The following is a 24,614-nucleotide window of genomic DNA, read 5'->3' as shown; positions in this document are numbered from 1 at the left end:
TTTTTTTAAAACTGCCTCGTTAGGGGGTGCGGGCGGTGGGTATTGTTGCTTACGAGGCGGCGCTTCAAACATGAGTGGTTATGAGGTTTGGTGGAGTGTTGTGTTGTGTGGTTCTTTAGCTCCCTTCTGCTGATTCTGATAAATATTAACTTTTTTTTCTTCTTGTATCTGCCGTTTCATTTGTTGAAACTTGCTTCTGTCTTTTTTTTGTCCTTGAAATTGATGATTTATCACTCTTTTGTATAATGGGGAAATATTTTCATCTAAATTTTAAAACTTAGTAGAGATTGTTTCTGAGTTTTTGTGCATGTGATTAATCTTACATTTCAATTAATCACCCTCTTTGATTTTATGTTGCTATACTTGTTGGTAGTTGTGCATCCTTTACTTACAATTTTAATTGAAAAATGTGAGTTCAAAGCCCAATCATTTTTGTCTTGATTATTATTATTATTATTTTATTTATTTTTTCCCTTCACAAGTTTGACACACAATCATTTAAGCTACATGGTTTCAATTTTGTATGACAAGACGATAGTACATTATTTTAATTTATTTAATAAAATTTTAATATAGTCATGCTGTAAATATTTTCTAGAAGTCTTGTTGAAATTTTAATTCATAATCTTTTTTATTAATTTTATTATTGCTTAATTGGTGGAATGATTTTGCTTTGTTTTTCCTTAATACTAAATCAAGAGAATCATTTGCCTGCATTCTTAATAAAAAATGATTGTTTTGAAAAAATCAATACTTTCAATTAGTTAAAAAGTAGTATAAAAAATTGTAAACTTGTAAATTATGCCTTATTAAAATTCATCTATATTTGAATTAAATAAATATATGCAATGATATTATATATTTTTTTTAAAAAAGTAATTTAAATTAACATTTTTTATTTCTAAGATTAATGATAAAATTAGTAGGTTATATCAAATTAAATATAATTTAATAAAAATTAATAAAATAGAAAGAATAGCATGTAATATTGAAACACAAAATATATTACCATACATTCTTGTAAAATAATCTTAAAGCATAGATTGTGTCTTAAAATTGATATAAAAGGACATTGAGTTAAGTTTATTAATTTAAGAATACATATATTTTTTTAAAGTTATAATTATAATATAAAAAATAATTTATTTATATTTTTATTATATTAATATCAAAAATATCAAAATACTTCTTTGATTTGTACTAATATATGTATCACAGCTTTATCAACTAAAAATTCATGTTGAAAAGAATAATATAACACTTATTAACCAATTTTTTTACAAATTACAAAATGATAAAAAAAAAATATATTTCTCAACTTGCTTGATTTTTATATATTTAATTAAAAAAATTATTTTGCTATCAAATACAAAAACCAAATTTTAGAGCTTAGTTAGAAAGTTGTATGATGGTAATTTAACTTTTTTATACTTTTGCTACTATTACTTTTACAAATAAAATAAACAATCAAATGTAGAAGATATGCAAATTGATGCTATACACTTCAAACTTCTTATACCAAAAGAAGTAATCCAATCTTAATTGAAAAAGTTATACTTATATTATGGAAAAACAAAACATATTGTTTAATATTGTCTTAAGAAGAGACAAATGACAAAATAAGAAATATAATATTAAAAGATGATATATTAAAAAAAATATTTGTTTAATAATATTTAATATCATATACTTAGATTTTTGTATAATATTAGTTTGCAACAATCCTATATTATTATTATTTAATTTTTAATTTTTATTTTTTTCTACAAGATTTTTTTAAGATCTTAAAATTATATGATTTCTACTCTTACCTTGTCAAATTCTAATGCTTTTATTTGTAATTATGTTGAAATTCTTTCTTAATATCATAACACATTGTTGGTACAAATGTATAATATTTTAACTATAAAAATCATAGATAGACAATATTTATCTTCTAAAGATATCATATATCAAATTCTACTAATATTAGTAATTATAAAAGATTACAAAATATTAGTAAAATTAAATATTATAAAATCTCTAACTAAACCTATCATTGTAGATATATTATGATTATAAATGTATAATCTTCATAAAGCTTGGATATCTTATAACTATGAGTTTCTTCTTGATTTATACAAGTAAACATCAAATCAAGAAGTTTACTTTATATTTAAAAAATCAACTTTTTATTTTTTGGAAGAATGATATTTATATAAGCTAAAATTTGTTTATTTATTTATTTATGCAAGAATAAATCTTCATTCAAATATTATTTGTGACAAAATTTTAAAATAATATATAAAATTTTAAGTTATAATTAAAAATAATAACATTCATTTAATACCAAAATTTTAACCTTATGATAAGAAAATTGACATTCAAAAAAAAGACCAACTATTTTTTGGATCAATTTAAAATACATTTTAACACAAGTTGGCTTGGTTCAAAATAAATATTGAAAAAAATATTTTATAAATATTTAATTAAAATTGAAATTTTCTTATATATATGCCAATTTCTTTGTGAAATAAAAGAATTGTATCCTTATAAAAGTGTGTAGGTTATAGTAGACTAAATAAAGTGATTATGAAAAAATATTATCTTTTGACTTTAATATTGGAACTTCTTGATATCTTTAACGAAGTTAAAATCAATACTAGAATAGATCTTAAGTTTAAAAGATAGTAGAAATAGATATAGCAAGTAGAAAAATAGAGCTATATATGATAACAAAGATATAATTAGAAAAATTTAAGAAAAATAATTAATTAATATACATATCTTTAAAAATTAAAAACTTCATTCAAAGTTGGTAATGAGATATGATTACTTTGTCATAACATTAATATTATTCAATCTTGTGAAAATTTGGATGATAGAAATATTAGCTTATTTATTATTAAAAAAAAAATATATTATTTTAATTACAAATTATTTTTAATTACAATAATCAATTCACCTTGCATTTGATGTGACTATTATGAAGCTTTATATTATAAATATGATATTAGACAAAAATCAATTACTACCATCTTGTATTAAAATAGATGTCAAATAAGAATTTAAAGTAAAAAAAATCTTGGATTTAAAGGAGATTTAAAATATATTGAAATATTTTATATAATGACATAGGTATAATATTAGTAAATATGAATAGGAGCTATCCAAGAACCTTATAAAGTTGTTAGAATTACTTTATATATATCAATCATATCTATTAAAATCTAATAATAACCATTGGTAATAAAATGATATATCATAAGAACAAATAAGTTCAAAGATGAATTATTAAAAATTCTTTATAAGATGGAGAAGTAATAGAAAAGAGATTTATTTCAAAAATAATTACTTTTATAATTGCTAATAAAGTTACTTAAGTTGTGCTAATATGGATAAGTTTGGAATAAAACTAATGATATTAAAGAGAAACATGTATTATTCAAGTAGATGGAAAATTAAAATATTTATAATATGATAACATTAGAAAAAAATCTCAATATTGAATAATACTATTACAAGTAGATACTATACTTGATGAAATGTAAAACATGTTACTTGAAGATAGCATTAAAAGCTTTGATAATGATAAAATAAGTAAGTATTTCTCTTGCTTTAATTTGAAATTTTGTTGATAGCTTATGATACTTAATAGTTACTTTTTTTTAAAGGCTCAAGTTGTAAGAATATCCCAAGTTGTTATACATACATCCATTATATCTATACACACACCTAAGGCTTCTTATTGGATCATCCAAATCATTTTTTTCTTATTTTGAAATGGATCTCGACACTTCTTCTTCTCTTCCTTGCCTTGGTACAAATCTCTCAAGGACAAGAACTCGATGAAAAAGCAATTTAAACAAGTGAGCCTTCACTCAAAGAAATGTAACAAAATATAAATAAATAAGTATGTATATTGAAAGAAAAACTGGAATGACTATTGCCAAAAGACAAGAAAACTAGAGACCCTTGAAACTAGACAGGAAGCAAGAAAAAAATTGATAAGAGTGAAAAAGGCTTCACTCTTGTCTCTATATATACTATCTAACTAGGGACTATGTGGCGACATTCTATAGGACCTCTAATATGTGTTGATTTTGTAAGACATATGCCTTGACTTACAAGGCAAGTTTTTCTATGTGTGAGCCACGTAGTTAGCTTGATCTTCAAGCTAATAACATGTGTGGCACATGGCTAAGTTGTTGACCACGTTTCTAATCCAAAAAGTCAATTAAAGACACCTATGAAGTCAAAGCAGAGTCTATGAAGCTTCTAAGAAGCTTCTATATTAAATACTATAGAATTAACTTACTTTTACCTACTTTTACTTACTTCCACCTATTTGTATATGTAATTACTAGCTTATATGAGTATGTCCGTGACATTACCCCCTCTTCTAGGGACGAGTTCGACGAGGAGCAGTCATCATATGTTAAGAAAATCTATGATGCAACAAATTATATTTGCCACATACTCTGATCTTTGTTCTCTTCAAAGATGATTGATAGGGCCTCTCAACCATTAGTAGTGTCCCATACCAGGGCGAGAAGACCACCCAGTTATTTGATCATTGTTGAGGCCTTCATAACTTACTTCGAATAAAACATTTGAAACACCATCGGAGGTTGTTCCTACCTCTAGCAAAATCACCAAACATCAGGAGTCCCTTCCCAAATCGTGATACCAAACGCATTGTATCTCACCATCTATTCGAGGAAGAACATGTCGTTCTTGAAGATCTTCATCTTGATTGCATCGTCTTGAAGGTTGTGACAATCATAATGTCTCATCCGACAGGTCAGCAAATAAAGGCTCTTGAGTCAAATATGCTGGTTGTTGGTTCTCCATCTTCTAAGCGTCACAACTACAAAGAAGCTACAAATAAAGATTGAAAGTAGAATGTTATCTTACCTAGATGTTGTTTCTTTTATAAAGAAGGTTTTCATCTTGATTTTGATGGATGTCATCGATGAAAAGCTTCCACCGCCTTTGCTGTATTTGCAAGGTTCTTTATTGGCTCCCATGTGCGTTTATTAATATCATATCCGCATCAATGGACAAGATATTCCAATTTATTTTGACGTCGCCTTGAATCTAAGACTTCTTCTACTTCAAATTCTTCATTATTGTCCACTTCTACAAGAAGAGGTAGAGCTTGTCATCTTTTTGGTATGTCGACTATCTTGTATGGTTCAAGAAGAGACTAGTGGAATACTAGATGGATTTTTATTGACTCCGATAGATGTAAACGATATGCAACTAGATTGATTTGTGTAGAAATAGAAAATGGTCCAAGTCTTCGATAGTCGAACTTGTCATAAGGACGAGTGGTCTTGATATTGTCACAAAATAGCCATACCTTATCACCCAAGAGGAATGATAGTTGTTCCTTTCGATAGACATCCGCATTGACCTTTTGTTGTTCTTGAGCCTCTTTTAACTGCGCCTTGATCGTTGCATGTAGCTCTGATAAATGAATTGCCAAATCTTTTGCAGTAGGATTATCAACTTGTGAAAAGTCAAAAGTATCAAGTCGTGGATGATAACCATAATTAACAAAGAAAGGTGTTTGTTTTATAGAAGAATGTACCATGTTATTGTAAGCAAACTCTACCAATGGCAAAAGAGTTGTCTAATCATCTTATTGGTAATTAATGGTACATCTTAAATATTACTCCAAAAATTGATTAACACGTTCCGTTTGTGCATCAGTTTGAGGATGGAATATCGAAGATAGTTTTATAACTATTTTTAGAATCTTAAAAAGAGTCCGCCAAAATCTTGATACAAATTGAATTCCCCTATCCGATATAATATCATTGAGTAATCCATGATAGCGATAGATATTGTCAAGAAAGAGCTTAGCTATTTCTTCACCTGTGATATGTTTTATACATGGTACAAAATGTGTCATCTTGGTAAAATGATCTACTATCACGAATATAGAGTCATAAAAACCTGAGATTGGAAGATCTGTGATGAAGTCCATAGAAACAGAAGACCATGGTTGTTATGGAATGGGTAATGGCTGAAGAAGTCCAAAGGATCGATGACAAGGAGTTTTTGATCTTGAGCAAACATCACATGATTATACAAAATATTTGACTACCTTCCACATTTGAGGCCACCAAAAATCCCTAGATACCAGGTCCAAAGTCTTATTATATCTAAAATATCTTGCTGCTGGAAAGTCGTGATGAGCTTGAAGAATACGTTAACGTGCTTCTCCTTCTAGAACATATAGGCATCCTTCCAAATAGATAAGGTTGTTCTTAAATTCAAATTTAGAGGGATCATGAGATTTAGAAGAATTATTCTTGATATCATGAACAAGAGGGTCTGAAGACATACTTAAGTGGACTTGCTTAAGAAAAGTTAAATCAACAGTCAATGTTAATTTTATTGCTCGAAGATGAAATTGCTCCGGCTTCAAGAGAACCATTCTTTATTGCTCAAAAGCTACATCTCCTTCTTTTGGTACAAGATAATAACGTCTAGACAAGGCATCGGACAAACCTTGTTGTTTTCTTGGCCGATAAGTAATGATGAACTCGAATCTTGATAAAAAAATGCTCCAACAAGATTGACGGTGATTTAATACGTGTGCTCATATAAAATACTCGAGGTTCTTGTGATCCGTATACACGATGACTGGACTGGAAGCGCCTTCTAGATAATGACACCATTCTTGAAAAGAATCCACGATTGCAAGAAGTTCTTTGTCGTGGATCTCGTAATTAATTTCTGCTGCTAAGAATTTTCTTGAATGAAAGGCTACTAGATGAAGTTTGTCATCTTTTCCTATTTGTGATAAAACTGCACCCAGAGCAAAGTCTGATGCATGTGTTTCCATAAAGAATGCTTTGGAAAAATCAACATGATATAAGATTGGTGCAGAAACAAATGCTATCTTCAAAGATTCAAAAGCAACTTTTGCTTCTTGATTCCATTGGAGTTTGTCTTTATAAGTCAAACGTGTAAGTGGAGTTGCAAGTAGAGAGAAGTCCTTGATGAAGATCCAATAGTAGTTGGCAAATTCCTAAAAGCATTGGACATCTCTTATCGTTTTTGGGATCTTTCAATCTATAATACTTTGAACTTTCTTAGGATCCATCATAAGTCCATCACTTGAAATGATGTAACCTAAGAAATCGACTTGAGCAGTGTGGAATACATATTTTTCTATCTTGGCATAGAATCTTGCATCTCTTAATTTTTGTAACACATGACGAACATGAAGTTCATGTTCTTTTGGATTCTTAGAATAGATCAAGATGTCATCTAGATAATAGACCACAAAATCGTCCAAAAACTCTCAAAAAACATCATTCATTAGATATTGAAAAGCTGCTGGTGCATTTGTAAGTCCAAAAAGCATGACGTTGTATTCAAAATATCCATACCCAGTTCAAAACGCAGTCTTCCATTTATCTCCTTCTTTGATGCGTACTAGATTGTATGATCCCCCGAGATCTATTTTTGTATAGATCTTAGCCTGATTCAGCTGATCAAGAAGTCCAGATATTAAAGGTAGTGGATACCTGTTCTTGATGGTAATCTTGTTGAGTCCTCGATAATCAACACACATCCGCAATGATCCATCTTTTTTCTTCACAAATAGAATTGGAGCTCCTGCCGGAGATTTAGAATGGCGTATGAAATTCTTGGCTAGATTTTCTTCAATATACTCTTTGAGTTCAGTCAACTCACTTTGTGATAAAATGTAGATTGATCCAAATGGCGGTTGTGCTCCTTCATGAAGGTCAATTGAGCAATCATAGGGACGATGTTTCGGGAGTGTATCTACATTTTTTTTTCGAATACATCTTGAAATTCTTAATATTGGCTTGGAATGCCACTTGAAGTCTTTCCACCAGTAAAAACAGGTGTGGCATAAATAATATATGGTGATTTTTTCATAGCAGTATGCAAGAAAGCTTTTGTACCTATGAATACGGGTTTAATTGAACTGGACTTATGACTCTCTACCTGATTAACTACAATATTAGTTATACTTTTAGAGAAAGTAAGAATTTAGAAAATCCAATCTATTTGAGGGTTGTATTTTTCTAACCACGATAAATCTAAAATGATGGGATTAGAGGGAAATCTAATGATATTAAATACTACAAAGCTATTATGACCATTGATTATTACTTCTATAGGAAGGGTTTCATGAGTAATATTTCTAGAAGATAATGGACGACCATCTATGACTTCTACATGAACAAGTTTAGTTTTCTTTACTAAAGTTATGCTATGTCTTTTAGTAAATTCTTCATCTAAGAAACACGCCGAGGCTCCTGAATCTAATAAAATAGAGGCTTTGTAATATTTAGGTCCTAAAATAATATTTAATGTAAAATAAGGAGAGGGCTCTGAGGAGAGAATAGGACCTTTACTAGATGTTGTGCAAGGTTCCAACCGCACGGTCCCTATTGTAGCTGGACAAATTCGTTTTTCGACATATTGTCTTCTTTCGCAGCCATACTCCTCATTTTGTGATTGCGTCATTTTTTTGGACAATGTTGAGCAGTGTGCTTTGGTTCTCTACAATATAAACATAATCCTTCTTGACAACGACGAGTCTTTTCTTGCTTAGTAAGAGGTTTGAAACGTACTGTATCAATTTGCATATCCTCTACTTCCGAATATATGTGTTGAAGAGGTATTGGTGTTGCCATTGAATTATAGTAACGTTGATGTCTACTTGTACGGTTCTCAGATCGAAATTCAAAAAGGTGATTGTCGCACTTCACAACAAAGTCATTGCTTGATTCAATGTTTGATGATCAAGTAAGTTGAGCATTAATTTTTTTTACCTCATATTGTAATCCGTAGAGAAATTGGCTAATAAGTACAATACCATCCCACTTCATATCAATTGTAAGTTATCAAAATTATGAAGCGTACAACGTTACTAATCGATTGCCTTGTCGTAAAATATAGATCTTATTAGTTGCAACACGAATTGTATCATGTTCTCCATACATGGATCAAAACTCTACCAAAAAAACCTCTAGATTATCCAATATTAGATCTCGCCGTTCAAAAAAAGATGAAAACCACGATAGTGCTGAACTAGAAAGCAGCGTACCAATAAATCTAACTTGCGATCTTGGATTTGGATAGCTTTGGGGTTGAAGTTCAATCACAAGTTTTAATTGATTGATAAATCCTTGAAACTTGGATCTAGTGCCATCAAACTTCTCGGGTAGGGTAATTCTTGGTTCTATAACAGTGGAAGGGCGTTCCACCATAGGAGAAAGGACATAGTTTGGTGCAGATGTTGAAGTAGCTTCAATCATTTCTATATCTTCACTTCCTGCCAATCTTGTTGCTCCTTGTGGTGGTAAATTGAGTTGATGCATCACAAGTATTAACTCCCTCAATTGTTCTTGCATTTGTGCCATTGCACTCTTCATTTCAACAAGTTCTGCTATAATAACACTTAGAAAAGAGAAGATGTCTAATATCGCTCAAGACAAATAAAAGAGAGGACTTAAGAACAAAGAAAATACTAAGGACAATATCAGTTTAGAAGAGGGTAATCCGTAACTTCTAATATGCTTATATCTTATCAAGATAAAAGAGTAATCTACTTCTAATCAAGATTAGACAAAGCTCTAATATTGTAGGTATACTCTTGTTAATCTGTCAAGGACAAGAACTTGATGAAAAAGCAATTCAGACAAGTCAGCCTTCACTCAAAGAAAGGTAACAAAATATAAATAAAAAAGTATGTATATTGAAAGAGAAACTGGAATGACTATTGCCAAAAGACAAGAAAACTAAAGACCCTTGAAACTAGACTGGAAGCAAGAAAGGAGTTGACAAGAGTAAAGAAGGCTTCACTCTTGTTTCTATATATACTATCTAACTAGGGCTACGTGGCGACGTTCTATAGGACCTCCAATATGTGTTGACTTTGTAGGTCACATGCCTTGACTTACAAGGCAAGTTTTTCTATGTGTGGGCCATATAGTTAACTTGATCTTCAAGCTAACAACATGTGTGGCACATGGTTAAGTTTTTGACCACGTTTCTAATCCAAAAAGTCAATTAAAGACACCTATGAAGTCAAAGCAACATCTATGAAGCTTCTAGGAAGCTTTCATATTAAATACTATAGAATTAATTTATTTTTATTTACTTTTAGTTACTTCTACCTATTTGTATATGTAATTACTACCTTACATGAGTATGTCCGTGACAAAATCTTGCCATTTCTTTTCTATTTTGTAGCACTAATCTTTGCTTGATATAATAACTTAGTAATAATTCAACAATTGTCTTAGCAAAGACTTCAGAATTTCAATTCATAACGTTTATTTGCTGATTTGTAATTTTTTATGACAAAGGACCATATTACAAGTTTGTTTGATGTAAATTTCAATCTAAGATGAAGTGAATAGAAAAAAGTTATAAAAAGCAACGGATGATATTTATCATTGTTTATTAAAAAAAAAAAAAAAAAAAAAAAAAAAAAAGTGAATTATGGCTATTAATTCAGGTTTGTAAATTTGATGAAGTCAAATGTTGAGACGTTGCAAAGCAATACAATGCTTAAAAAGTTGAAATTACATTGAAAATTCTTCAAGTAGCTTACAAGAAGCTTGTAATATTATAAGTAGAACTTATATCTATTTTAAGTATACATCTTGCTTATGTTCCATTAAGTTCATATTGTCTTTCTTAACTCTTCTAATTCATTTCTTTCTATGAGGTTCTATCTTTTACTCATACTTTTGTTTCTACTCAATTTCAAATTATAGAGCTTGCAAAGCAAGCTGCTATGGTGTTTCAACAAAATATTTGGATCAATAGCATAGGAATGTAATAAAATTGATTTGTCTTCTTTCTTTCCATATATTTAGATATTATAATACATTGATCTTATTTTTTATTTTTTAATTACATGAAAAAAAATTACATCCATGAAAAATCATGCATAAGATGATGCAATCACAACTTGACTACTATCTCAGCACCTACACAACCATAATATAACTATGCATGTAAATATTGGAAGTGAAGAAAAAAAAGTTTATCATGGCAGGAGTCTCAATTGAGGATAAAGTAGCTACATTACCTTTTCTCATCCAACTACTCACTAAACTAACATTAATGTTCTTATGTTTCTTTTATTTGCTAGTATTTCATCTTATTGCAAATTTGTGTTGCAATTTGTGGTATGAAATCAAGACTTGTATTGAGACAAAAGAGAAAAGGAAGGAAACCAAGACTTACATAGAAATAAGAAAAATAGGATTTAGATGAGCAAATCAAAAGCCTTGGATATGTAAATATACATAATAGATATGCATATATTAACTTAAAGAGTATTAGTAACCTAAGCCTTTCATAAAACATAGATTAATTTTTCTTACAAATATCTTATAAAAATCTTAGATTTTATTAATTTATAATATATATATATATATATATATATATATATATATATATATATAGTTTGTAATGGTTGGCTATAAAATATATATATATATAGTTTATAATGGTTGGCTATAATATATATATATATATATATATATATATATATATATTAGATGTTTATATTACTTATATAGATAGAAATAGAAGTATATAGAAACATGTTAAGTAAAGAATTTATTTCTTAAAATATATTAAAGAAGCTATTTAGATAAAAGCTAAATCTTAATATTCTTTCAAATATGCTATATAACTATTAAAAATTAGCTTATAAGCTTTATAATATAAGAAAATTCTATTAGAATGAACTTATAATTTAGACTCTTAAATTTCATGGTCTACAAGGTCTTTTTAGTAGTTAATATATATAGAAGTAAGATTAAGACCATCTTAAATCTTGTCAAATCTTTTTTATATTCTAGTCTTGATTTGAGACTTTTTAGTTTTTATCTATTTAATAAAAATTATTTTAATTTCTTATTATCTTCTTTCTTATTATTTTTTATATTTTTTGGTGATATATATTTATATTATTTTAATAATAAATTTTCTATATTTATACCATTATCAATAAATTTATATTATTATAAAATATAATTAAATTACATTATTACTTTTAAATATATCTTATATTTTAAAGAATATTTAATATTACTTTATCTAATCTTATTTATTTATTTCAAATAATTCTTGAATTTTTATTTTATTATATCTTTACATTTGTATAAAATTTAAAAAGTTAACATATAACATTTTTATTATAAAGTTATTTTCTTTTAAATATTGAAAGTATTAATTTATAAATAATAAGTAAAATCAATTTAAAATCATGTAATTTTATTGTATAACTAAATTCACTTAAATATAAATATAAATAAATAAATATATATATATATATATATATATATATAGAGAGAGAGAGAGAGAGAGAGAGAGAGAGAGAATTAAAAATAAATATTGGTGTGATGTAATTATTTCTATAATATCTGATATGTAACTTTATTTATTTGTGTTGGTTTAACAATAAATTTTTGATAAAAGTTTGATTTTTATATTTAAGATTTTAAAGAATTTCTTTGAAAACTTTGATATAAACTAAAATCCTTGATCAATTTTAAATTAAATTCAAATTATATGATACAATTTTAAAAATTGATGATTATTTTTTATATAAGTCTTTGTATAAAAATATAACATAGATCATTTTATTTATTCATTTTAATTACATAAATTATCATAAAATTCAAAATCAAAATATTTGTGATAATATTAACGAAACAAAATGATCTTATTTATATTTGAATAGAAATTATTTGGTTTGATTTGTAATATTAAAAAAATTAGTCTTTTTTTATAAATCACATAAATAATATTATGTATTAACATACTTAAATAAAACTTATTATAAATTTTTAAATCAATAAGAACTTAAAGAGCTATATGCTTGAGAAATAATTTATCTAATTCTAGTAATTTCCATAAATATTAATAAAAAGAAGTATAAAATTTATTTCAAAAGAAAACATAAATAAAAGTAAAAAATAAATAAAAATTAATTTAAATATATCAAGATGTATATATATATATATATATATATATTTATATATGTATGTAATTAAAAATAAGATTAATGCTAAAAATGTATGTATATAATTTTAGAAGGTGTGTTTTTTAATATAAAGATATCAAAGAATTGCTGATTAAGAGAGGAATATAATAGAAGCATTGAAAATACGAAAAATAATCTTTTTTTTTATCTTTATATGTATAAGTTGACAAAAAACTCATGTAGACTCTTTTAAAAACAAGAATCCAAACTATTGGATGTTTATTTTATAGCTTCACAAAATTCTAAAAAAAACATTATTAGCAAAAATTGTTAGAAAAAAAGAAGTAGAAAAAATTGTTAGCACATTATATGGTTTTATGTAGGCCATATTGGTTGATTTATAATAGAATATATATATATATATATATATATATATATTTATGTAATAAAAAATATAAAAAGTAAATTTTATTGAAAATAAATATTAATTACTTTATTATATATTAGTTTTGAATAATAAATAAAAAATTCATAAAAACCTATATCCTTATTTTGGAGAAATTAATTTAAATAAACAATATACAATGATAATTAACATAAATATTTTTATATGAAGAATTTGTTTTTAAATATGATTTTATACATCCTACTTTTAAGAAGATTGGATATACTAAAGAAGAACATCTTATGTTTTAAACAATTTTTTTTAACAACTTCAAATGCCAATTTGCTTTCCTCTTTAATAAGCAATAATTACACATCAATATTCCACTCTAAATATACAGGTTTTGAAAATCTTTTGAGATGTATTTCCAACACCTAATGAACCTAAATTTGCATCCAGAAGTGGCACCAAACACTCTTTCAATTATTCGTTTTCTCAACTTTTTACATTATTATTATTATTATTATTATTTATTTTACTTATTTTTCGAAATACCTACAATTATCAAGAAAAAACGAGAGAATAGGTGTAAGGGAAATATTGGTAAAAGAACTAAGTGGACCAATGATTTAATGACAAATTGAAGAGTTATTGACACCCTTTTCTAATCCTTTTATTGAAATGGAGATGATTCTTCTCAATGGCAACTTAGACTTGCCTTCATTACCTATTAACTTGTCCACATACAAATTGTTTTCTAGTCTAACTAAAAGAAGACAACTTTAAAGAGCTGATTAGGGTGGAGACCAAAAAAAGGATGCTCCAATTTCTTCCCATACCACTAACAAACAAATTGTACTCTAGTACTTTGGAGATTGACGCTCTCTCTGTTTCATCAACTTCACAATTTGGTGATTCTGCAATTTTATGTCTAACTTTCCTCTCCACCCACTTTCCTCCTCAACCAACCACCCCCCAATTATAGAGATGTATATATATATATATATATATATATTGAAGTCAATACTCCATCATAGTCTCCACCCAGCATTCTTGGACGAGAGTTCATTTTCCTGCTTCGACTCTACACACGCAGTGGCGTTGAAAAACCCGTTCACTGGGGAGTTGACCAGAATGTCCATATCCCCATTGACCTGAGTAACTCGCAACTGAGCACCACATTAAAGCATGTGTGTTGTAAAGTTCTTCCCAACCAACCGAGAGCATGTCGAACGCCGAAAAACAAGCAGATTCCAGACATACCAATACACTAAAATATGAAGAAGAAATAGAATACAACACTCCCATCCATTGCTACAGCGTCACTGACTGTGTAGACTGTGCAGTCTGTGCAGTGATGCATCATCATCATCCCCTTACCGAAGAAGCTCTTGAGGTATCGTCGCAGTATGGACCCACCCCGAGAATTTTATCTTCATCTGTGAAGTAGAAGTGATTGCCATCATCTGTGTGAGAGGAGAGGGAGAGAGGAGAGGCAGACTATTCTCGGAGGGTATGCAAACGTGAGAGCCTCTTTCCCTGCCACTGCCGCCGCTCACGCTGCAAATGTCACTGGTCCAGATCTGAAAGGGCTGAAAGTGGGTGAGGGTCGAGACAGATTGGTAAGGCACGAGGCCAAGTGGAAGAAGAATAAGAAAAAGAAGCACCCAGGTGGGGAGGGAGGGAGGGGGATGAGGAGGATATATTGCAACCTGGGTCCACTCACGCGCTATTTATGGAGCTTCATGGGGCCGACCACAACTATGTTGGTCTTCTTTTACCTTTTTCATCTCAAGACTTTGTTGTCAGTGACTGCGTGTGTGTGTGAGACAGCGAAGTAGGGTGCTAGCTCTTGGAGCATTCATCCTTGTTTTGTCGAAGCTTCTCCTTGTTGCAGATGACTCATGTTTACCCAGCTCGGGAGGGGGGGGGGGAGATCGCATTGGGCTGATGAGGGTGACGAGAAAGTCAACATATGTGAGCTGTTGTGTCAGGTGTGATGTGAGCATGTTTTTACAAAGCACTACGTGCCGACCACGTGCCTGATTTTGCAGCGCACCTTGGCTGATGATGATGCCGTTGCGGGGTTGTAGGATTTGGGGTTGTGTATGATAGCGTGTGTGTGTGATTTTTGTGTCAATTCAAGTGACCTTGAGAGCCGTGGAACTGTTGCTCGTATTCGGAACCTACGGGGATTGCTGGTTTGGGGTTGGAATCACAACGACAATCGTTTCGTATTGTGACTAGTTTTGGTTTCTTTTTAGTGGTGAGCTGGAGCAGCGATCATGGAACAACATGAAGCGTAGAAGAAGTAGCATGCGGAAAGATTTGGCAGACTTCGAGTTGGTGTTGTCCTTCTTTGTTTGGGAGGTGGAGATTGACGAACTGAAAAGAGGGAAGTGTCCTCTGCAGTGAAGGACAAGAGGAAGCCATTGTCAGCGAATTGTCTTGTTAAGTTGGACGATTGAAGTGGCTTAAGAGCACCTGGTTTTCCAATCCCGGAGTAAGCGCCTCACAGAAAGCTTCTGTTTCTTGTTCGGTTTGTGTGAAGGTAAGTCGAACACCCTCTTGAAGGAAACGCTGTGTAAACGCCAGCTCAGGATGTACAGTTGAATGTCCGCTGGACTTTAAGCACGAGTACTGCAGCGCTTTTTGCGAAGTGCATACCAATGCCGGCCGTGTGGTTCCTCACCTCAGAGTTAGTTTGTTGCCGTGATTAACCCCAATATTCATTTAGGAGAGCTGTGGGACCTTCAACTGCATAAATATATAGACAAGTACACAAACAAACATACACAAATAGGTATTATAATTCATTCACTTACGAGGAAAACTGGGGTTTATCCCGTGGGAAAACATTGCTTAAGGTGCTTCCCAGCAGAAAATTGTAGCAAAGCTGGAGCTTCTGCATGCACTTTGCTGCACTTTCAGATCCTAAGCCCAGCGAAGAATTGAACCCGAATCTTGATGGCTGCTCAAGAGTTAGTAGACGGGGCAATGATTCAAACAATGTCTGACATGTTCCGTCTTTCTTTAATCAAATCTCGATTATTCAAATGGATGGTAAATCGCAATTGATAACAAGCTCAGCGAAACTTCCTTTGAAACTGAGTTCATATCGCTGACTGTAATAACTTGATAAGCGTTATCATGTGGAAAACTAGCCTGTTTGAATCTACGGCTCGTAAGGTGGTTTGTGCTCATGTAGAAGCTACCTCTACCCACCAATCTTGCGGAAGTCTTTCCTCAAACAAGACGCTTATGAACTGTTAAAGAAGTAGGCCATTTGCTACTTTAGAACTGGCCATGGTAGACTGTCGTGTACAGAATAGTTTGACAATCAACTGGATTTCTGGATGAAGAAGACTCTGATGATTCGAATAGCAGCATGTTGTAATTACATTATAAATATTGCATCTGTGCAGGATTAGTTTGTGGGCTATTCAATGGCCCTAAAATGGTGGCAACTGGGCTTGGTGATCACTGTAGGCTCGTTAGGGTGCTCGAATGCGGCTTTAAGCAATGAAGAAGGTATAGAGTTTCTTTGAACCCCATTGCATCGTAGTAGCGATGTGAAAGTATTCAAGTCCTGGCGAAAATTCTGCTTACAACTCTATAGATGCCGTCTCGTCTTCATGCTGTGAGCTATCTTATTTGCAGCTGCTGAATGCTTTTCTTTCTTCGGAAATTGCAGTTACTGCGTTGTTGGACATAAAAGCGAAGTGGGGCATCAATGCAACCTGGGACGTTTTGGGTACAAATCCCTGTCTTAATTGGACAGGGGTCAAATGCGACCCACTGGGCAACCACGTCATATATTTGTAATACTCCGCACCTTTATGTAATCGAAAAATATGTGCTCTGCCTAGCCTTTCCTCTACTTCTTCGATTAAACTACTTGAAGCTCTTCTTGCGTGCGAAACCCAATTCGTCGTCGTTTTAAAATTCCCTTTCAATGAGGCTCACAACCGTATTCATGATTCAGCTCATTTTCAAGGGATGCAAAATATGTTTTGACGATTGAAGAGTGGGTTCGATGAGCAGAAATGTCACGTTTCTGGGGGTGGCCGGAGATGTTCCGGATTCCATTCGTAAGCTCACTTTCTTGGAGCATTTCGATGCGAGCAATTTCGATCCCCAGAAATTTGGGTACTTATCTGGATGGAATCATGTTACAGGAGATTTAAGGCCGTTTGCAAATTTGACATCGCTTAAGTCTTTGTAAGTATCAGAGCGTGGTGGACACATGATTCTTGCTCGCAGCTGTTTGTTTTTGAAAGTTTTCTGGTTTTCTTATGGTAGCATTTCGTACATTCATGTCTTCGTGTTGGCGGAACATTTTTCGTCCTTGTAGCTCTTCTCCATCTGGTCTGTGTGTAGAGAGGGGGGGGGGTATATCATGTAATTAAATATGCTCTTAATTGGTTCATCTTATTTCAGAAAACACATTGATGATAATGGTACAAATCAAAAAGTGTTCCAAGCCGAGAGAATCTGAATAACGTGTGCTCGCAGCAATGTTTCATGGAATCTCGGCTTGACAAAGGGTGTAGGCGTACCCGATGCCGTTTTCAACTTGTTCAACCTCACAGAGCTGTAAGTTTTCTCAGGTTGAAGCTTTATGCAAGACTTACAACAAATTTAGTTCCTGGCTGAATGAGTATGCTCCAAATTTAATATGTTAGTTTGTATCCCTTTCCTTTCGTATATTGAGGAAGTTCTTCCTGGTTTAGAATGGAGTTTTTGAAGAATCTAGGAATGAATATCCGTGTACAAGTATGTGTTGATTTGCAGATCTATGTTTTCCTTGTGTTTCTGATGTGTTTCTGTTCCACGAGGTGCAGAAGAATCGATAACTGCTACCTTACAGGATCCTTGTCATCTAAGATTGGCAACCTTCGACAGCTGCAGATCTTGTCAGTAATATCCTCTTTATACAGTATTCAGAAATTTGACGTTTTATTGTTTTGTGATTATACTTAATTCACCTAAAGCTCGTGATGCTATGTAACCATTATGTAAACCTTCACATTATTCTCAGAATCTTACTAGTGACATTCATTATGTTAATAATTGATTGATCATGACAGTTTTGCTGGAAATAATACAATGTCTGGAGACATTCCGAAGGAGATTGGAAGTTTGACAAATCTACGTGAGATGTGAGTCTGCATCGCTACATGTGCGACAACTTGAAAACCTTGGATTGTGCTTGTGTTTGCCTTTCTGTAGAAATGGCGACTTTTACTTGGAGAACAAAGAGATTGGTATGGCTTGCATATGTCCTTCGGGAAACATGGATTTCTCACGTACCACATATACCACCTGCGATTTCAGATTTTTGAAAATGTTTTGCAATAGAAGGAGTTTTATCTGATTTGTATGCTAATGTCAATACTGAGATTGGCGGATGGCTTGATTTTTGATGTCTGGTCTTGTTAACCTGTATTTGTGAGCGGCTTTTAACATTCAAACATTGCAGGACATTGTGGCTAAACAGTTGGAAGTCACAGATTCCAACCGAATTTGGGAATCTCGTCAATCTTGAATACTTGTGAGTGTTACAGTAGGTTCTTCCATGGTATTCAACATACTGTTTTTTGGTCTATGAATCCCTTCTTTTAACTCATTTAATTCTTCTCCATATGGTGTAAGAATGGTATTTTCTCTGATCATGAAATGGTGCCACTGTAGGAATATTCGGGACTCTGGTTTATGGGGAGGACTTCCTTCGGAAATGGGTGCTCTAACTCGATTGCGGAGATTGTGAGACTCCCTTCGTTACTCTGCAAATTGCATTTGTGTATGGTTTCATCCTTCAAAGTGGTTGGTCGAAGCTCTGGCATGGAGTTCATCGAAGTTATGTTATTATGTACTTGTAGTATCATAATGTTTTTACTTATGCTGCTTGTGTAATAGATGTACATTCGGACGAATACTATAATTTTAACGAATGTGTTTGTTCTGATCAGACATGTTTACAATAATCTACTCACAGGTGGTATTCCTGATACATGGCAAAGTATGAAGATGTTGAAGGAACTGTAAGCCTTTGCACCTGAAAACCATCAAATTCTGTTGCCTGTTCTCCTTGTAATCCGTAGCTGTTGTTTAGTCTGCAAGTTTGAAGGTGATCGTAGTCTGAATCCATTTCTTTAGATGATAAATCCAGGTTTTTCCTGTAATTCTATTACTTGGAGTAGTATCATATAGAAGCTTTGAAGAGAGGTTGAAGTGACTGTAGGACGTGATAATAGTAAGTTGTTCTTTTGTATGTTCTCCACCAGGAGTGCATTGTGTCTTGATGTGCTCAAAAGCTGGTATACGAATCTGTGGAATGATTTGCAGTAGACTGTCCAAGAATTATTTGTCTGGTGATGTTCCCCCTTGGATCTGGACCTTCCAAAATCTCTCAAATATGTAAGCTTTCATTCCCTTGTATCTACTTTGAACAGATTGAAGTGTTGACTTGTTGGAAAAGGTAATTTTTTCGAAGAATTCTCATCTATATATATATGTATATTTGTAGATGTCGGCTTTGTTTTTGTATGGCTGATTGCTAATGACTTGCATCAAAGTTGGTTTGAAGATCTTCAAAGAAATCGTTTTCTTTGATGCAGACAACTCCAGGATAACCGATTCACAGGATCGTATCCTGCGAATCTCAGCGCTTCGGTGAAAACATTGTGAGCACAATTTACACTTGCTTGCCGATTTTAAAAATAGATTTTTCAGATCCTCGAAACCTGTCTTCCTTGAATCTGATACCATTTAATTTCTGCAGGAACTTGCAATGCAATTTCTTAACAGGAAGCACCCTACCAGTTAGACCTGCTACTTTTCTCGGCGAGTAAGTCTTCAAATTTGAGAACTCTCTTGTTTTCTATACATTATCTAGGCAGCATATATCGTTTGGACAGAAGACATGGATATAAAATGAGTTATCGTTTGAATTGTTTATCTACACTTATTTTTCCTCTTTGGTTACAGTGGCTTTTTACTAATCATTTTTCTCGTCTTCAGCTCTTGGGATGTTGATGATAATTGTTTCGATCCGAAAGTAAAAAGGGTGGAGAACAAGTGCCTTACCAGTACACTCTGTGATGCATATGCATCTTTGATTACAAATAGTGAGTGGCTTCAGTTTCGAGCCTTATTATTGAATAAGACAGTGATTTTTGTTAAATTGGACGAATAATTTGATAGTTTTATCAAGTCACGAGTTACGCATGAGAATTATTTTCCTTATATAGAGTTTTGTGATTCCAGATGCATGCCCACCTTGTCCCGTAAATCAAGAATCTTACAACTCATCATTGTGCACTTGCAGACCAACAGGTAAACCACCCAACCCGTCTCTAGTCCTAATGTCGCTAAGCATTTATGTTATTTCTTGGTACATAAGAGCAGGCAATGCTCTACCCTTCTCTACTGACATTGAACTACCGCCTACATGAGCACCAAGATTACACTAGAAACTGAGGTCCTTTTTCAAGCCTGAGCCACATTTCGCAACTGACTTGGTTAGTTGACTTTTGAATGTTTAGATCCAAAAAAGAACTCGTATACCGGTGCCATAGTAGGCGGTGTGCTGGGTGCTTTTGGTGCATTGTTCATTGTAGCTATCATCTACGGCATCTTGTGGAAACGTAAGAAAGACAAGGTGAAGCAAGCGGATGCTAGTTTCGATCCAGCACTACTAGCAGGTGATCTAAATGTGTCAAATTTTGGCACAGTTTGTGATATGAGTAATCTCTTTCCTTACGTTCGTCAGCAGAAAATTGCTCCCTTGAAAGCTGATTTCAATTAGCGCTTTTTAGTAATGTTTACAGGCTGAAAGAGGATTTTCTGGATTGTTTTTTGCTCTACAAGTAAATTGTTTTGGATATGCCTTGTTGTGCAACTTATTAGCACTAAGGAAAAGAGGTCTAACCTGGTCATTAAAACTTCTTGTGTGGCAACAGACGCGAATGATCCAAATTGGCAGGCACCATCAGGCGTTCAACGCTTTAAGCTAGCTGAGCTGTCAAATGCGACCGATGGTTTTAATAAGACACATGAGATTGGCGTAGGAGGGTTCGGCAAGGTGTTCGTTGGAACTTTCAAGGATGGTAGGACAATGGCCATCAAACGCGCCTCAGGCTCCGTCACAAGTAATCAAGGCTTGGCGGAGTTCCGAAATGAGGTATTATTCATCTTCCTACCATTTCTACATAGAATAGTCAGGGTTTAAGTCAAGAGCGGGATTGATGTCCTCCATCTCTCGTGTGCATGTCTCATGTTGCATATGTGTTGCAGGTTATGTTGCTGAGCAGGCTTCACCACAAGAATCTTGTACGTCTGGAAGGTTTTTGCGACGAATCTGGGTTACAGGTCGGGGGCAATAATATTTCCCATTATAATTCATTTCGTACTTCTTGAACGCTTGCTGAATGATTTATCCTACATCTGTATCATAACCTTCTTCCCAGATAGGATTAGCTGTTGGAGTCAGTTTTCTGCAGTATATTACGTGCATCACTGAACGTTATGTTGTGTACAGATCCTTGTCTACGAGTATATGAGTCAAGGAAATCTGCATGCTCACCTTTTCAGTAAGCATGCAAAAAATCATTCTCCCGTGTTTCACAGCGTAATTTATATGTGGCATTGAGTGCTATCAATTGCAACCATTACGAGTGTTTTTCATTCAATTATTTCTTGTTTTTCACCCTCTCCTCGCATTCATTTCTTTTTATTTTTACACAAATAAAGGGATTGTTTTCGCAAGCAAAATAGTATATCTGAAACTCCAATCATGTGTATTTCTCTTTTGAGATGGCGTCCACACAGGTGATTAAGTGTATTCCTTGACCATGATTTTTGTTTCTCAGAACCAAATGGCTCAGGCAAGTCCTTAAATTGGTATAGTCGCCTGGAAATAGCCGTAGGCGTCGCCAACGGCTTGAACTACCTTCATACTTTTGCGGTACGTTTCTGATTTGCATGTTACTTGGTGTATAGAATTGGGGTGGTGTATTGAGTTCTTGATGATTTCATGTTACTTTGGACTATTCTGTAACCTGCTAGAGTCGGAAATACCTCAATACTTAGTTCAGACTGGAATGCATGTTAATCTAACATTTTATGCTTAAAAAAATCCAGGATCCACCAGTTATTCACAGAGATGTCAAACCAAGCAACATATTGTTGGACGATAACCTCATAGCAAAGGTGGCCGACTTTGGAATCTCCAAAGCTACCGATGAGTTTGCCACTCATGTCTCCACCAGACCTGCTGGTACTGCGGGGTAAGAACGTTCAAGCATCCTGTTGTGAGCATAAAATTCACTAATTGTTTTCTAGACCTGTCAGTGTCAAGAGGTACATCGTGGTTGCCGCTGCTGAAGTATACCCCCGAAGGATGTTAATCTGAAGGACATGAGTGTTAATATTCTGCTTACCTTGACATTACGATTATCTGTAAATGACAGGTACTTAGATCCCCAGTACTTCCTGAGGCAGCAACTTACAACTGCCAGTGATGTATATGGCTTTGGTATCGTGCTTTTGGAGCTGGTGACTGGCCAAAGAGCCATTGACCACTCACGAGTGGATGAATTTAACCTAGTGGAATGGGTAAGAAATAAATTCCAGGGCATCTCAACTTGATAGACTTCTGAAATTTTCAAACATCATGCTAGTGAAATTGATTCAGGAAATTATCTTCAGGTAGTCAATGTCATGTCTTGTTAAGCCTTTCGCACTGCTCGGCGTCGAAATCACTTTTCCTGGCAGTCTTTGAGGTGCCTTCGAGTGCTGAATGGTAACCTCACTTGGCAGGCGAGACCGAAGTTCAAATCCGGAGGAATTGAGGCAATTGTAGATTCAAAACTCGATGACAGCTACCCCAAAGATATCTACACGGACATGGCTGAGATTGCTCTGTCGTGCGCCTTATTTAATAAAGATGATCGACCAGCGATGAAGGTGAGCTTTCTATCCTTCTCAGTTGGTTTAGCATGTGAGAATTCAACAAAATAGTAATTATTTTCATAAATTGAACCAATCCATGACACCTGCTCTGTTCGTCAATGGCAATTGTTAATTAACCTCCTTTTTGGTTTCCGGACTAAATTTGTGATGGATTGCCTCCATTACGCAGGATGTGCTCAGCATTCTCGAACCTCATTTCCATAGCTGCAAAGCACCAATTTCCCACGACTATTCATCTGGCTGGGAATCTATGGACCTGACAAGCGCTCCATCTCACACTGACACGGGCTTCACAGGCACGAGCGACAGTTTCACCAACGCCAGCAGTAGCAATAGCTACATCCTAGAAAATACCAGATCAAAGATGGCTACCTCTCAATTACTTCGATGAAGTGATCAACTTTCTCTTAGATCCAGCAATGATCCTTGTTTATCCCGTTGATTTTGAATTAAAATTGGTTCATGGCACCCGTTCATTAGTTTCCCTTTGTAGAGGAACACCCCATTAGAATCTTAGTTTTTGTCAAATATTTCACATGTGTGACTGTAGGCTACCATACCTCAAGGATGTGGAGGACTGAAGACGAGCCACAGCTTCACATACTTTCTTGGTAAAAAAGTGTGGAAATAAGTTAGTGGCCTCCCTACGTAATATGTACTGCATTTAGAAGTGTCCAAAACCGGTCTTGGAACTGCCAACAGATGCTCATTGGTGGGGTTGTCACAAGCGTGCAATGAGTCTCTTCACAATGTGATGGATTTTTGCAATAACAGGGCTGCTGTGATTTAAAAGATTGTGGCACAATTACAACTCGTCACATTTGAACTGTCCCATCATTTATGAACCTCCTGAAATCCAAGGTTCTCCAGATTTTACAGTACTGAGAAGTTTCAGAAAACTAGTTGCACATGGGTATTCTTTTGATGATATGCAGAGTAACTTCCCAACCGTTATTACTGTTCGAAAAATTTCTAGTCTCCAACTTCTAGCTTCAACTCTTAACCACCTCTAAAGGCAGGTAAAGTTGCGAAGGTGGAGGCTTTAGGGTGCAATGTTGTGCTAGATCAAACAAGTGGAAAGATACTAATGTGCAGCCCTTTTTACTTTGCGTCCATCTTCCTCTACGACAATACTCATACAAGCCTTTATTTGATTGATCCAATTTCTGTTGAATTCACTCTTGTGGTTTCCTTGTGGAAATTGCGGTCAAAATCAGCGTGCACAATTAATTACTGCTATGATATTCTTACACTTGAGTGATTCCATGG

At 33.2% G+C, this 24,614-nt stretch overlaps 1 protein-coding gene and 1 long non-coding RNA gene across 4 annotated transcripts; one reads left to right on the top strand and one right to left on the bottom strand.

Moving 5' to 3' along the window:
- Positions 1-13,983: 13,983 nt before the first annotated feature.
- LOC149989722 (uncharacterized) lies at positions 13,984-15,052 on the bottom strand. The gene is made up of 2 exons (XR_016499114.1): positions 14,751-15,052; positions 13,984-14,539 (listed from the first exon to the last, which is right to left on the bottom strand). It is a non-coding gene; the product is annotated as an uncharacterized LOC149989722 (long non-coding RNA).
- Positions 15,053-15,253: 201 nt separating this feature from the next.
- On the top strand, positions 15,254-24,140 carry LOC112277367 (uncharacterized). 3 transcript variants are annotated; one of them, XM_024509568.3, is made up of 24 exons: positions 15,254-15,921; positions 16,796-16,901; positions 17,065-17,191; positions 17,415-17,591; positions 17,886-17,966; positions 18,215-18,286; positions 18,461-18,532; positions 18,853-18,924; positions 19,065-19,136; positions 19,343-19,414; positions 19,719-19,790; positions 19,991-20,056; positions 20,155-20,220; positions 20,394-20,500; positions 20,640-20,708; positions 20,918-21,076; positions 21,335-21,555; positions 21,669-21,743; positions 21,913-21,964; positions 22,244-22,338; positions 22,515-22,660; positions 22,844-22,988; positions 23,193-23,339; positions 23,515-24,140. In XM_024509568.3, the coding sequence occupies exons 2-24, from the start codon at positions 16,817-16,819 to the stop codon at positions 23,734-23,736; spliced, it is 2,472 nt and encodes an 823-aa protein (XP_024365336.1). In that variant the 5' UTR covers positions 15,254-15,921; positions 16,796-16,816; the 3' UTR covers positions 23,737-24,140. The 3 variants fall into 3 exon arrangements, with proteins under 3 accessions (XP_024365336.1, XP_024365342.1, XP_090101567.1); XM_024509574.3 differs by having other exon boundaries at positions 15,362-15,873; XM_090245441.1 differs by lacking the exon at positions 15,254-15,921 and adding an exon at positions 16,048-16,068.
- Positions 24,141-24,614: the final 474 nt, after the last annotated feature.

Source organism: Physcomitrium patens, chromosome 2 (genome assembly GCF_059467195.1).
Source record: "Physcomitrium patens ecotype Gransden chromosome 2, ASM5946719v1, whole genome shotgun sequence".
Lineage (NCBI taxonomy): Eukaryota > Viridiplantae > Streptophyta > Bryopsida > Funariales > Funariaceae > Physcomitrium > Physcomitrium patens.
This window is presented reverse-complemented; position numbering and strand designations above follow the sequence as displayed.

What these genes read in the sequence shown, in the direction of transcription:
- LOC112277367 (XM_024509568.3), top strand. Translation starts at nt 16,817, where the DNA reads ATGGCCCTAAAATGGTGGCAACTGGGCTTGGTGATCACTGTAGGCTCG. An exon ending in ATGAAGATGTTGAAGGAACT is followed by an intron (nt 19,415 to 19,718) that starts GTAAGCCTTTGC and finishes AATGATTTGCAG; the next exon opens with TAGACTGTCCAAGAATTATT. An exon ending in GTGCACTTGCAGACCAACAG is followed by an intron (nt 20,709 to 20,917) that starts GTAAACCACCCA and finishes TTGAATGTTTAG; the next exon opens with ATCCAAAAAAGAACTCGTAT.